Raw genomic sequence first — 13,331 nt, 5'->3', positions numbered from 1 at the left:
GGTTCCCCCTCCCTGGAGGAGTTCAAGCGAAGGCTGAGAGGCCACTTCCTCAGTTTGTGGCAAAGCAGACATTGCTTTGAGCCTAAGGGTTAGACTATAGTCAAAAGGGAGCTAGGTAGGGCAATGGATATAGTGCCAGGCCTGGAGTCAAGAAGACTGAGTTCAAATCTGGCCTCAGACGCTTACTAGCTGTGTCACAAGGGGCAAGTCGCTTAACCATGTTTGCCTCAGTTTCCTCATCTGGAAAATGAGCTGGAGAAGGAAATGGTAAATCACTCTAGTATCTCTGCCAAGAAAACCCCAAATGGAGTCACAGAGTCAGACATGACTGAAAAACTAAGAACAACATAGACTACAGTCACATCCTGATTAGTGTGAATAATTAAATCTCTAAATTACTCATGCTATTTGAATTTACACTGTATATTTCCATTGCTCTGGAACCAATGACTATATTTTTACATATTTCTAACTTTGAATGGCATGAATTTGAATACATGCAACTATTTCAGAGGATTAATTATTCACACTAATTAGGACCTAATTGTAGGTGGACTTTGAGATCAGCTAGGTCAATTCCTTTAACTTAACAGGCGAGAAAATGAAAGCCCAAAGAAAGAAAATTACTTGCCTATGACTCTCTTTTAACTTCCCAACCAGTCCTCATTCCATTCTATTATACTGCCTCTTCCTGAGTTCAAGATGCAACCTTGAATTTACTGGTACACAATGAGGATCACAATATAGGGAGAGGGGAAGAATAATAATAATGATTTTTATAGTGCCTATCATATGCCAGGCACTGTGTTAAGTCCTTTTACAATTATTATCTCATAGTATTATATCACTCAATCCTCATAACAACTCGATGGGGTAGGTACTTCTATGATCTCCATTTTACAGTTGAGGAAACTGAGGGAAACAGAAGTTAAGTGACTTAGTCAGGGTCACATAGCTAGTAAGTGACTGAGGCCAAATTTGAAGTCAGGTCTTACTGACTCCAGGCCCAGTTCTCTGTACTCTGTGCCAGTTACTCTTAGATTATTATTGCCTCCAAAGATTATTTCCTTGAGGGCAGAGGCTGTCTTTTGCCTCCTTTTGTATCCCTGGCACTTCGCACAGTGGTTGGCACATCATTAAGAGTTTAATAAATGTTTATTGATTGATTGATCAGCAATGAGAGGAAATGTGGAAGGAGGCAATGGATGGCATGCATGTGTCTGTCTAGTCATCCTCCCTGGTTCCAAAACTATCCTTTGATGTATACACTTACACACAGAGTAGGCCTATTCCTATCATCTGGGCCATGGCCTACCTGGAGTAGCTGGGAAACACTAAGGTGACAGAATGATATTAGAAGCTAGACCTTTGATGTGCTCTGCTAACCACAGTAACTACAGTCAACTGACAGATAGATGGAAAATGGCAAGAGAAATTCCATACCCTAGGTCCAGGATTCCCAGGCAAGCCATCTTCTCCTCGCTCTCCCGGCTCTCCCTGTAAGGAACACAAAGTACAATTATTGGAAGATGCCAGGATTCTGGCACCTCTTTAAAGAATGTCACATCATCAGACAAGGCTTTGGACTTCATGTGATAATGTTGTGGCATTGTTTCAATTCAATTTACCAAACATTTATTAAGAATCTAGAATCTGTTGTGCTCAGAATGGAAAGAAACACAAAAATATTCAACAACTGACTTCTGTATGCTGCTTCCAGGTTTGCAAAGTGCTTTTGGTACAATTTGATTTTCATACCAATTGAATGAGGAAAAGTACTGCAGATATTATCTATAGAGAGATTCACTGACTTGTGCATGGTCACCCAACCAACAAGTATCAGAGGCAAGATTCAAGGACTCTGTCTCTCCTGATTCCAAGTCAAATAACTCTTTCTACTGTATTATGTTGTCTATCCCACCATACTGTGAGCTCTTTGAGGAAAAGGACTATTTTTTTTTGTACTTTTTGTATCCCAAAGTTTGTTCCAGTGCCTGACACATAATTGACTCTTAGTAAATTGTTCTTGGCTGAGTTCTATCAATGGATACTTACTCAATAAATGTGAAAAAAAACAACTTTTAAACACTACTATATGGAAGAAGGCCCTGAGTTCAGGGCTGGAAATTCACACATTTCCTGTCCTCAACTGTCTAATACCGGAGATAAGACGCTGTGTTTTCTAGGAAACCACAATAACACAGACCATGAGAATGGTTAGAAACTGTCCTACAGACTGCCAATTGTTTTGAGAGACTGAATTATTATGTACGATTTTGTGAGATATGTGAGACTGTGTGAACGTGGGTGTGAGATACATATCAAACTCATTCTGTACCCTCAAGGTTAGCTTAAAATATTTAGGGGATGTAAGATGAATAGGTAAACTGCAATACTAGAAAATGAACATAACAAGTGCAATATGAGAAGATACAATGTAGTATGACTTTTAAGGAAGGGACAATCATTTCCAAGGAAGGGGCAAGGTGGGAAGTTAGAAAGTAGGAGAGGGTTCATGAAAGTAGAGGCATTTTTAGCTCTGCCTTAAAGGATGATTAAATTTTCAGTAGATTCAAAGTAATGATTATCAATTCAGGGATGAGTGCAAAAAAGGCATAGAGACGAGAAAGGGTAGAATGCATTTCTAGAACAAAAATGGTTTGTAGGCTAGCCTGGCTTGAACATCAGGGGACGGGCACAAAATGAAGTAATGTGAGAAAAAACTGAAAGAACAGATTGGAGTTAGGGCCTTAAACATCAGCTAAGAAGTTTGGAATTTTGATGGCAGACATTGCTTGAGGAATTTCCACAAATCAGAAGATGCCTAGAGTTTCTAGAGACACAGTGACCCCTAAGCTGAGCAATCTGAGAAGTAGCTGTGAAATTTGTATACAAAAGTAACATGAATCAGCATAAATACATCAGTTAGCAATAGGTCACGGGGATAGTCCAATAGTGAACAAGCATCAGTAATTGTGAGTACTTAACGGAGTATTTGGCACATAAATAAATGCTTGCTGAGGACCAAATGAAAATGGAACACTGTTTTTATGTCAGCCACCCCAGGGACACAAAGTGGAACAAAGCACACAATAATTCAAAGCCTCAAAATAACAGCAGCCTGGAGAATGGTTTGTAACCATTCTCATAGATCACGCTATTGTGGTTCCCTAGACAGATATAATACCACATTTCTTGTATTAGAGCATAGGTTCCTTGAGAGTGGGGAGTGTGTGCATTTCCAGCACTGAACTCAAGGTCTTTACTGGACATGTGTGGACCCTGAATTACTAGCTACATGCCTTTGGCCAAATTACTTCACCTCTGGGACTCGATTTCCTCATCTGTCACATGAGGGTGATAATACTTGTGTGATTTAGCTCACAGGGTGGGTTGAGAAAATGCATTTCACAAACCTTAAAGGCACTACAGGAATATGTTAGTCTTCTCATCAACATTAATGTTTGTAACAGCAATACAAACTACAGAGCTCCATTGCTGTGAGGCTGAGTGAGGCAGGCCTTTGGGGAAAGCAACATCCGTGTGGTCTCTGAGCTGACAATGTCAGGAACCATCACATTGAATTTGGTATTCTGTCTCTATCTGGGGAAGCAAGAGTTACCCAAGCTTCTTGAAGCATAAAACATTCCCCTCACACCTCTCCCTTGAGGTGCTAAACATTGTTTAAAGGGAGCTATTGGGAAAATTGATTCTTCCACAAATCAGCTCAAGGGCATGAAATGTTTATAGTCCTGGGGAAATTTTTTATTATTTTCTTTTATCTAGCTCTGACTTCTCCAACCTGTAAGGAGTCCCAGATGGTAATAACAACACAACATATGCATCTAGTGCTTTTTTAGGGCTCTTTATGTAGAGAAAGATGGCCTGGGTTCAAAGGTTGGCTCTAGCACTTGACCCTGAATGAGTGATCTTTATAGGATTCAGTTCTACTCTCTGTAAAATGTACCTGATAATACCTGTACCATCTACCTCACAGGGTTGTTGGGAAAACTAAATGAATGGACAAATGTGAAGGGCTTGTTTGACTGGGGTCTCATTGGCCAGTCTCACCCCACCTCTACTCCACCGCCTTATAAAATCACGCTTCAGGATTTCAAGTATCTGTAATTTCATCAATGTGAGTATATTCCCACCTATGTATCTTTACCCATGAGAGATGATATTTTAGAAGAACTGTGCCCCTCCCTCTAATTTGTTCCTTCGTGATTGGCCTTCTAGTGATGGACCTCTCCAAACAGAGCTTTGCTGGCCAGAAGATGATAGAATCACAGTCTGTGACTGTATTTTTACTTGAAGCTTTTCTAGCTTGTCACGATCTATCAGACTTTGGAGTTTACTGGCATAGCCTGCAAGAAATCCAGGTCAGCTCCATACCACAATGAGGCATTAGGAGAAGGCTATAGTTGAGAGCATAACCTTAAATCACAACATGAATATGAGGAGAGAAGGGGAAAAGAATGGAGGAGAGAAGAAGAAGAGGAGAGGAGAAGAGAGAGAGCAGGCAAGAAGATAGGAGGGGAGGAGAAACAGGAAGAGAAAATAGCAGCAGTGACAATGGCAATCCTACTCCCGTGTTTAATTGTGCCATGTAGATAATACATGGTCCTTATACAAACATTGGCAAGTGCTACCCAGGTGATATGGGGGCAGAGAGAGGGATTACCGTATTTTCCTTTTATTCATGGATAATGACATTTAAAAGTAAGTTTCCATTTCAGTCTAAGTGGTCAGTCCCAGCTAATCCCTCTGTTTTGTTTTCCTTTGTCCCAGATTTTGGGCAAGGCAAACCAAAAGACAAATTGAGTCCCTTTCTCGGATCCCCAAATCTAGAAGGCCTCAGTACTGCCTCTGGAAACAGAACAAACTGTCCCATGGGCAGTGGCTGACCAGTTTTGAATATAGCATGACCATGTGTTTTCTGTATACCCTAAGTACCTATTGAAATAGTTACATATTCATAAGGCCTATACTCTATAGAGACATTTCTCTATGTGCCAATCAGCTCTTCTGGTCTTGATTTTTAACTACGGATGAAATGATGCTTTTGGATACATGCTTTAAATTGTAAACAATAGGTGTCATATCCCACCTCCCCTCCCTCTTTGTCACCACATTGGAAACAATCCAAGAATTTACTGTCATTGTGATCTCAAATGAGCTACCTCTCTCAGACTTTAGGTTTCATCACTAGGGGCTAGGCCTCAGAAAATGAATTTGGCAGGCTACAACTCCTTGCAAAGACCAAGTCAACAAGCATTTATTAAACACTGACTGTGTGACAGGCACTGTGCTAAGCACAAAGACTATGTACTGAAGTTGTAGAGGGGTCATATTTGTGTATGTCTGTTCTTCAACAACAGCCTGGCTGAGTTCAGAGAAGTCTATTATCAGGTGGGCTACAAGGAAATGATTTTTTAAGTCTATAGAACCTCTAGAACATAGGGTACTAATGAATAAGAAGCATTGTTTTTGTTTCAGTAGAACACCTACACCAATGAAATCATATATAATATGAGAAAAGAGAGGAAAAAGAGGAAGAAAATAAATAAGTGGTAATATATGATTAACCATAGTAATTCTATCAGCAGAAATTGCATATGTACACATGTATATTCATATATATACACACATATACTATATTATTTGTGTATATATATTATCTATCTATCTATCTATATCTATATGTATGTGCATTAGTGGTAGCACTAGTGATGGCATCAATAGATTAAAGCAGTGGGGTATAGTGCTGGATGTATAAGTAAGAGTCTAGTAACTCAGGTCATATGGCCAAACCCAAAGCCACCCCACTTCCAACCTCAACTCCCCCTTTAGCCCTCTGTGAAGAGCTGGAGAAACAAATGTTGGAAAAGTGTCCAGAAACTAATTCCTCACCTTTCTGAGTATAATCCTGACAAACACAATCCTATAAACAAATGAACGGTATAACAAACTGCAAGTTAACCTTAAGATCACCCTGTTTGTAGCTTTCTGATTATTAATGTATTTGGAAATGAATAATGATGACAGTAGTCCTTTTTGGAATTTTAACTTGGACAGTCTTAGATTTAAATGTATATATCTGATACTGACCTTAGGTCCTTGCAATCCAGGGAGTCCATTTATCCCATCTTTACCAGGGGAGCCCTATTCAACAAAAGAACAATAATAGGTTAGATACATGGATATTTAAGTAATTTCAATTTAGAAAGTTGCTTTGTACTTAGATACTTAGAAATCCCCTTTGTCTGGAACTATTTTTTTTTTCAAAATCTCTGTTTGTTGAAATCCTCTTCTTCTAAAGCCTGACTCAGAGGCCACCAGTTCCATGAAGCCTTCTCTGAGTATCCACAGATGGAACTGATCACTCTGTCCTAACATTTTCTAACATCAATTTTATCCTTTCCTTTGACCTTATCATATTATTTGTCATTTATCAAAACAAATACAACAGACTGTAGCAAGTGGTATAGAGGTGGCATGATACAGTGGCCATAGTGCTCTACTTGGTGTCAGGAATATCTAAGTTCAAATTTCACTTCTGACAAAGAGGAAGTTTTCTATGAAGGAAGAGGAATGACATAAGAAGAAGATTATGAATGTAAGGTCCTAAGGCATATTGATGGAATAGACTAATAATTCATAGGAAGCAACTTTCAAGGAAAACAAAAGCCATAACAAAGTTCATTGGCTTAGATGTCTATATATACATACACAGAGGTTGATAGCAGAGACCTTGATGCAAGGAGGTACCTTGGACCTCACAGACACTGCTGAGATTTGATTGGATGTGGGTCATGACCAGACCATGGTAATGGGAAGATGGATTGTATTTTAAAAGGAAAAGATTAAACAAATGAGGCATCATAGTATAATGCACCTGTGAAAAAATATACAAGTTAAAATGTAGAAAGCAGAAAGGACAATAGTAGAAAGAGGATCAATGGAGCTGGTACTATTATCATAGTAGTATATGCCAGACTACCTAGTCTATAGGAAGAAAAAGCTGATGAGTCTGGGAAAGAGCTCATGAACCTGGTAAGGACTCATGGAATAGTAACAATGGGATATTTCAATGGATCACATAGTTCTCTTTCTATCAGAAGCAGAGCAACAGCTAGATTTTGGGAAAGTCAATAATAGAGAGAGAAAGATGAAATGTTCTCAAGATTAAAATTCTGATGACACAATCATTAAGGATTCCAATGAAGAATAAAAGCAGGATCTTCCTGAAGAAACCACTGTGGATACACAAGGAACCACTGAGCAAAGCAGAGTTTTAAAAGACACGGATAGAAGAAGGAATCAAGCACAGCTAATAAAGGAAGATTATAAAAGTATCATTGTCTTATGAGAATGTGAGGAATGTTAACAACTAGAAGGAAATGAAGCTTGTGTTTGATTCTAATAGTAATAACTGATATTTAAAAATATATATTGCAAGTGAGTGAAAGATTAAAGAAGGGATAAAACTACTGTTCGGGGTTGACAGGGAAATGATAAGAGACACATAAAACTGTACTTTTTGGATCAGTCAGCAAGCATTTATTAAGTACCTACTAATGTGCCAGATTCTGGAGACACAAAGACAAAAACAAAACAATTCTTGTCCTCAATGACATGATACTCAATTAGGAAAGAGAATATAAAATACACATAATATGTTTGTATACACATGCATATATGTAACATGTATATATGTATAAAAGTATATACATATACATATATGTATGTATATATAATTAATAAAAAGAAGCTTTGGAAGGATGGGCACTGACAGCTGAGGGTGGGAAGTGATGAGGGAAGGTTTCATGTAGAAAGTACTACCTGAGCGGAGTTTTGGAGGAAACCAGGGATTCTAAAAGGCAGAGGTGAGGATGAAGTGCATTCTAGGCAAGGGGGCAGCCAAAGATACAGAAATAGATGGAGTATCATGCATGAGGAAAAGCAAGACAGCCAATTTGGCTACACCATCAAGTGAGAATGATCCACTGTGAAAGCTGAAAAGTCAGCTGAAGCTGTGCTGTGAAAGATTTTAAATGCAAAATGGAGTTTACAATTTAACCTAGAGGCAATAGAAAGCAACTGGATTTCTGTGATTAAGGGAGTTACATGGTCAGACATTCACTTTAGGAAAATCACTTTGGTAGCCGTGTGGAAGATAAATTTGAAAGGGGAGAAACTCAAAGCAAGGAGACCACTAAGGGAGACATTAGAAAGTTCAGTTGAGAGGGAAAAGAGTTTGAATTAAAGTGGTGGCTGCATGAGTAATGAAAGGATATGTTGTGAGAGATATTGAGGAAGTAAGATATTGCAAATTCTTGGACATGTGGAATGAGTGAGAATGAAGAGTAGAAGATGACTTTGAGGTTGGAAACAAGGGTGACTGAAAGAATGGCTCTGCCTTCTTCAATAGAAATAGGAAAGTTAAGAAGACAGATGATTTGGAAGAAAATATAATGAATTCTGTTTTGCACATGTTGACTTTGAGATGGCAGCAGTGCATCCAAATTGAAACATCTATTATAAAGAAAGAACTGGAGCTCAGGTGAATGATTAGAGTTTGACATACAGATGTTGGAGTTACATGTGAGGAAGTGATCATTAAACCAGTTTCTGACTATGAGATTCCAATTGAAAGAGGTAGATAAAGAAAGAAGAGAGAAGCACTGGCACAGAGTCTTGAGGTATACCCATAATTAGAAAGTAACAAATGGATGAAAAGACAGCAAATGAGACCATGGAGGAGTGGTCAGGAAACTAGGATGAGAACCAGAAGAAAGAAGTATCACAAAAAGCTGGGAAGAGATAACAGGCAGTGAGAGAGGGTTGTGAATAGTCCCAAATGCTGTAGAGAGGTAAAAAAAAAAGACAGCTGTGACTTGCAGATGACACAAAATTGAGAGGAATGGCAAACATGTTGTGTTATGGTGGTAACCTAAAAATATCTTAACAGGATCCAAAAAGAGCTAGTGCATGATAGACATAAATACCGATAAATGTATATAAGAAGTGACAGGCTGGAATGTTGGGTCCAATCTGAGAAGATGAAACTTAATTGGGTTTACGTTCAAGTTCTATGCTTGGTTTAAAAATAGTCAATTTCACAAGCATATGGAAGAGTACTTACCAGTTGACCAGGCTGGCCAGGCTTTCCAGAAAAGCCAATCTCTCCAGGGAGGCCCTAGATGAGGAAACCCCCAGAAAGAAACTGTTAGTTCACCATCTTTGCCAAGAAGATATAGACACACAACCAGCATATCACATAATTTAAATTATTTTATATGATTTAGAGCTTAGAAATGTTCTTAGAGTTTAATTAAGAAGAGGATTTTTTCCCATGACTGCCCTCACATGGCAGTCCCTGAAAACACAAAATCATAGTTTCTAAGAGTTTGGACTAGACTCAGAAAGTATCTAGTTCAAAATGTACCTGAAATGGAACTTCCTCTACAAAAATACTACTTATCTAAGCCTTATCTTAAAACTTCTAATGAGGGGAGAACCTTTTGACTCAGCCCATTCCATTTTTGCATAGTGCATCATTTCTAATAATGCCTTCATTAATCATCTCTACCAGTCATCCCTAATGATATGCTTCTCTTCTTTTTCACAAACAAAAGGCCTTGTAAGTGAATAGGGCTAAAAAACAAATAACATTTTAGGTCTCAAACAGCTTAGTACAAATTCACATGTGCCCATTTCACCATATATGGGTACTTCTTCTTGTCCTGAGAATGGTAGAAATGGATGTTAGCTGATAGCCTCACATCATTTGGCTGAAGCAGCAGGTCCTTGGGAAAGGGAAAAGAATATTTTTCTTTCATGGTCCTTCCATTCAAAATAACTAATGGTACACACTGACACATATTTCTAAACAGATTATATTATGCTCCATATTTTTCACACTTATCCCAACCCAAATGACATTGGAAACAAAACAAAGTCAACTTACTGGGGGGCCAACTGGCCCAGGTGGTCCTGGGACACCAGGAGATCCTTGAGGGCCCTGTAAAGAAAACAAGAAAATGTCCCGATGCATCAAAAATGGTGGGAAGTAAGGCAGGGATAGAAATTTCCCTGTGAATTAGAAGTTGCTATTAGCTTTCTGTATGAAGTGATTGAATGGGATCAAATGAAGGGATTTAAGAAGATAGCTAGTCCAACTCGTCTCTGAACAGGAATGCTGTCTACAACACAATCATAATCATACTTATTTGGAACTTGGAAATATTTGTAGTTTCACCATTATTAGGGCTCTTTCCACTAAGGCAGTTTGTAATCTTCTGATATTTTAGTAGATAGCCTTCTTGATTTGCTATGCAATAAAGAATAAAAGAAAAAGTGAAAGAAAGAAAGAAAAAGAGAAGGAAGGAAAGAAAAAAGGAAGGAAGGAGGGAAGGAAGGAAGGAAAGAAAGAAGGAAGGAAGGAAGGAAGAGAGGGAAGGACGAAGGGAGGAAGGAAGGAAGGAAGGAAGGAAGGAAGGAAGGAAGGAAGGAAATAAGATGAACTAATGTTTAGAAGCTCTCTTTTCATCTTGAAATTTTCAACCAAACATCTTCCTCCAAGCTTTAATGGAAACCTGGCTCTGCCCTAAAAGCATGACATCAATTTCAACTCTTTTCACTGGTAGTTACTTCTCCCATTCACCACCAACCCCAATTTATAAGGGCCAGGACAAACACTAGTGGATCTAGACTAGGGGTGGGGAACCTGAGCCCTGGAGGTACATGTGGCCCTCTAGGTCTTCAAGTGTGGCCCTTTGACTGAATCCAAACTTCACAGAACAAATCCACTTCATAAAGGGATTTGTTCTGAAAAATTTGGACTCAGTCAAAAAGCTGCACCTGAGGACCTAGAAGGCCTTGAGACTGATGGTTCCCCACCACTGATTCAAGACTGTTTTACTAGTACCAACTCTCAGGGAACTTTCCTTTTTCAATGCCCATACAACTGATTTATGCCACTCTTCATTCTTGATATTACCATCTCCCAAATTTCAGGCTATTTCTTAGTGTCATTAGCATAAAGCTCACAGACTTCCTCTCTCTCCCACCCCATCCCATATTCCCAGTCCTTCAATATTCAGTGTTGACAACATCAACCTCTAGTACTTCCCTACCCTAAATTATTTTGTTTTAATTTTGTACAGAGTCTGTATGTGCTTACTTCTACATATTTAAGGTCAGAGATTATTTTATTTTTGACTATGTGTTACAAGCACCTAGCACACTTCCCATCACATAGTAGGTATTTAATAAGTACTAGTTGGTTGATTGACATCTTGACCACATTTTCTCACTTTCCATAACTCTAAGGACATATTTCTTTGCCCTATTACTGCTGTTTTAGATCTAATCCATTTCTTGGAATTGTACCTCTTCCAAGGCCTAGAATTCTTAGACTCCATTCTAGGTCACAGTCACTTGTTCAAATGTCCACCTCTCCCATTCTCACTCACACATAATAAACCTAGTCTTCATCTTTGTTCCTGAACTCTGGTCCCTTGATTTATCCCCATACTCTCAGTCTTTCCCAACCCTGCTTTCCTTTGCCTCTATAACTCATTTTGTCTGTACAGTTTGGTACTTTAAAATACCAGTAGAGACTATCCAAAATGTCTTTTGCTTCTAACCTTCCAGTAGTTCTATCCTATGAATATTTATCCCTGGGTACACTCTATCATTTATGTATTTTTTAGTTCCTCCTCTAGGTATGTTGAGTAACGCTGGAGAAAGTCACAAAAATAAGCTGATTTCAACTACATAAAAATCTCTAATTTATAACCTCAGATGAGATCTCATTACTACCTAACAATCCTCGATCCTTCTCTGCTAAATCAATGAACCTATAAGAAATATATCAACTCCTCATTCAGGGAGGCTTCCTCCATAGCCTCTTTCACAGCTGTCCACTCAGGAGTAACATGTTTCTGATACGCCAAAGAACTAGACTAATTATGTTAATTATATCTCCCAATGGCCCTGCAGGAAGCAGTAGACACTTTCATAAAAGCTCTCACTCCCCAAGAAGAATTACGCCAACTTCCCTTATTCAAGATTGCTCTCTCTCATCTCTACTTCTCAGAGTTTAAATAAGCATATTTTCTGTATGTATATATGCATGCACATATAAATACTTTGTAAACTTTAAGGGTACTATGTGAGTGTAAGTTGCTAGATCACAGAGGCAATGTATTATAGTGAAAAGGGTGCTACATTTAGAGCCTGAGGACCCAGGTTCAAACCCCCATTTTGCCACTTACTAGCTATGTGATCTTGGTCGATGCACTCAGCCTCCTTGGGTCTCAGTTTCCACATCTATAAATTAAGGTCGTTGGATTAGAAGGCCTCTGAGGTCCCCTCTTGAGTTAGATATATTGTATTGCAATCTTTCTCTGTCTCTGTCTGTCTCTCTCTCTCTGTCTGTCTCGCTGTCTCTCTCTGTGTCTCTGTCTCTTTCTCTCTGTCTCTTCTCTCTGTCTCTCTCTCTCTCTCTCTCTCTCTCTCTCTCTCTCTCTCCCTCTCTCTCTCCCTCTCTCTGTCTCTCTCTGTCTCTCTGTTTTTCTCCCCCTTTGCCTAGACCTCAGCTTTCCTTATCTGTAGAATGAAACGACTGAAATATGTAATCTTTAAGATTCCTTCTTGTGTAATATCACTATGCCGTTGAAACAAAGTTCTAGAGGGTCAACAGTCCAACTAATGTGAAGAGTGAGGAAAAGACTAGTAGACAGAAACCCCCACCTGGCTAATGTCAAAAGTATTTTTTTAAAGGCTTGGGGCAGGGGCTCAATTATCTTTGCTCCCATATTATCGGAACATTTGAAGTATGACAGTATTTTAACAGCAACACAGAAAGAAGACATGTGACCACGAGAGGGCAGTAAACATCCACAAAAGAGAATGGCCCAGAGTGAAAGAGTAGTTCTCCATTTTTCCTGGAATTCTCTTGGAATTTACCATCTCAAAATCGCACCAGTATAATTTAGCTCAAATGCAGCAGAGGAGTACAGAATCTTTCCTGAAAAAAATGAGCACACACGTTGTCAGGAACTGCCTTTTCTCTCTGATTCCTCACTGGCCCATTGTGCATGGCTCATGGCTAAGAGATTTTCTATCTTACATGGGAAAGGCAGATGTGGCTGACAGATGCAAATTCAGCTTTAAAGAGTCTGCTGTAAGCACTTCAAAGTTGTCAGTCAGTTGTCATTCAGCTCCATTGGGTTGGTTTGTCTGTGAAGTCAAAGAATTATAGAAGAGTCTGGAAGGTCCTTAATGGAACTCAACTATATTCCTGACAAGTGGTTAACCAA

At 39.0% G+C, this 13,331-nt stretch overlaps 1 protein-coding gene across 1 annotated transcript in view; it reads right to left on the bottom strand.

The window, feature by feature from the left end:
• COL22A1 (collagen type XXII alpha 1 chain) overlaps positions 1-13,331 on the bottom strand; it is a 570,107-nt gene that overhangs the window by 188,022 nt on the left and 368,754 nt on the right. The window contains exons 23-26 of the mRNA XM_036741444.1: positions 9,974-10,027; positions 9,149-9,202; positions 6,112-6,165; positions 1,444-1,497 (exon numbers count right to left, since the gene is read on the bottom strand). Of these exons, the coding sequence (XP_036597339.1) occupies positions 1,444-1,497; positions 6,112-6,165; positions 9,149-9,202; positions 9,974-10,027 (216 nt within the window). The remainder of the gene's footprint in view (positions 1-1,443; positions 1,498-6,111; positions 6,166-9,148; positions 9,203-9,973; positions 10,028-13,331) is intronic.

This window comes from Trichosurus vulpecula, chromosome 1 (assembly GCF_011100635.1).
Source record: "Trichosurus vulpecula isolate mTriVul1 chromosome 1, mTriVul1.pri, whole genome shotgun sequence".
Taxonomy (NCBI): domain Eukaryota; kingdom Metazoa; phylum Chordata; class Mammalia; order Diprotodontia; family Phalangeridae; genus Trichosurus; species Trichosurus vulpecula.
Note: the sequence above shows the minus strand (reverse complement) of the source record. Positions and strands in the feature narration are given on the sequence as shown.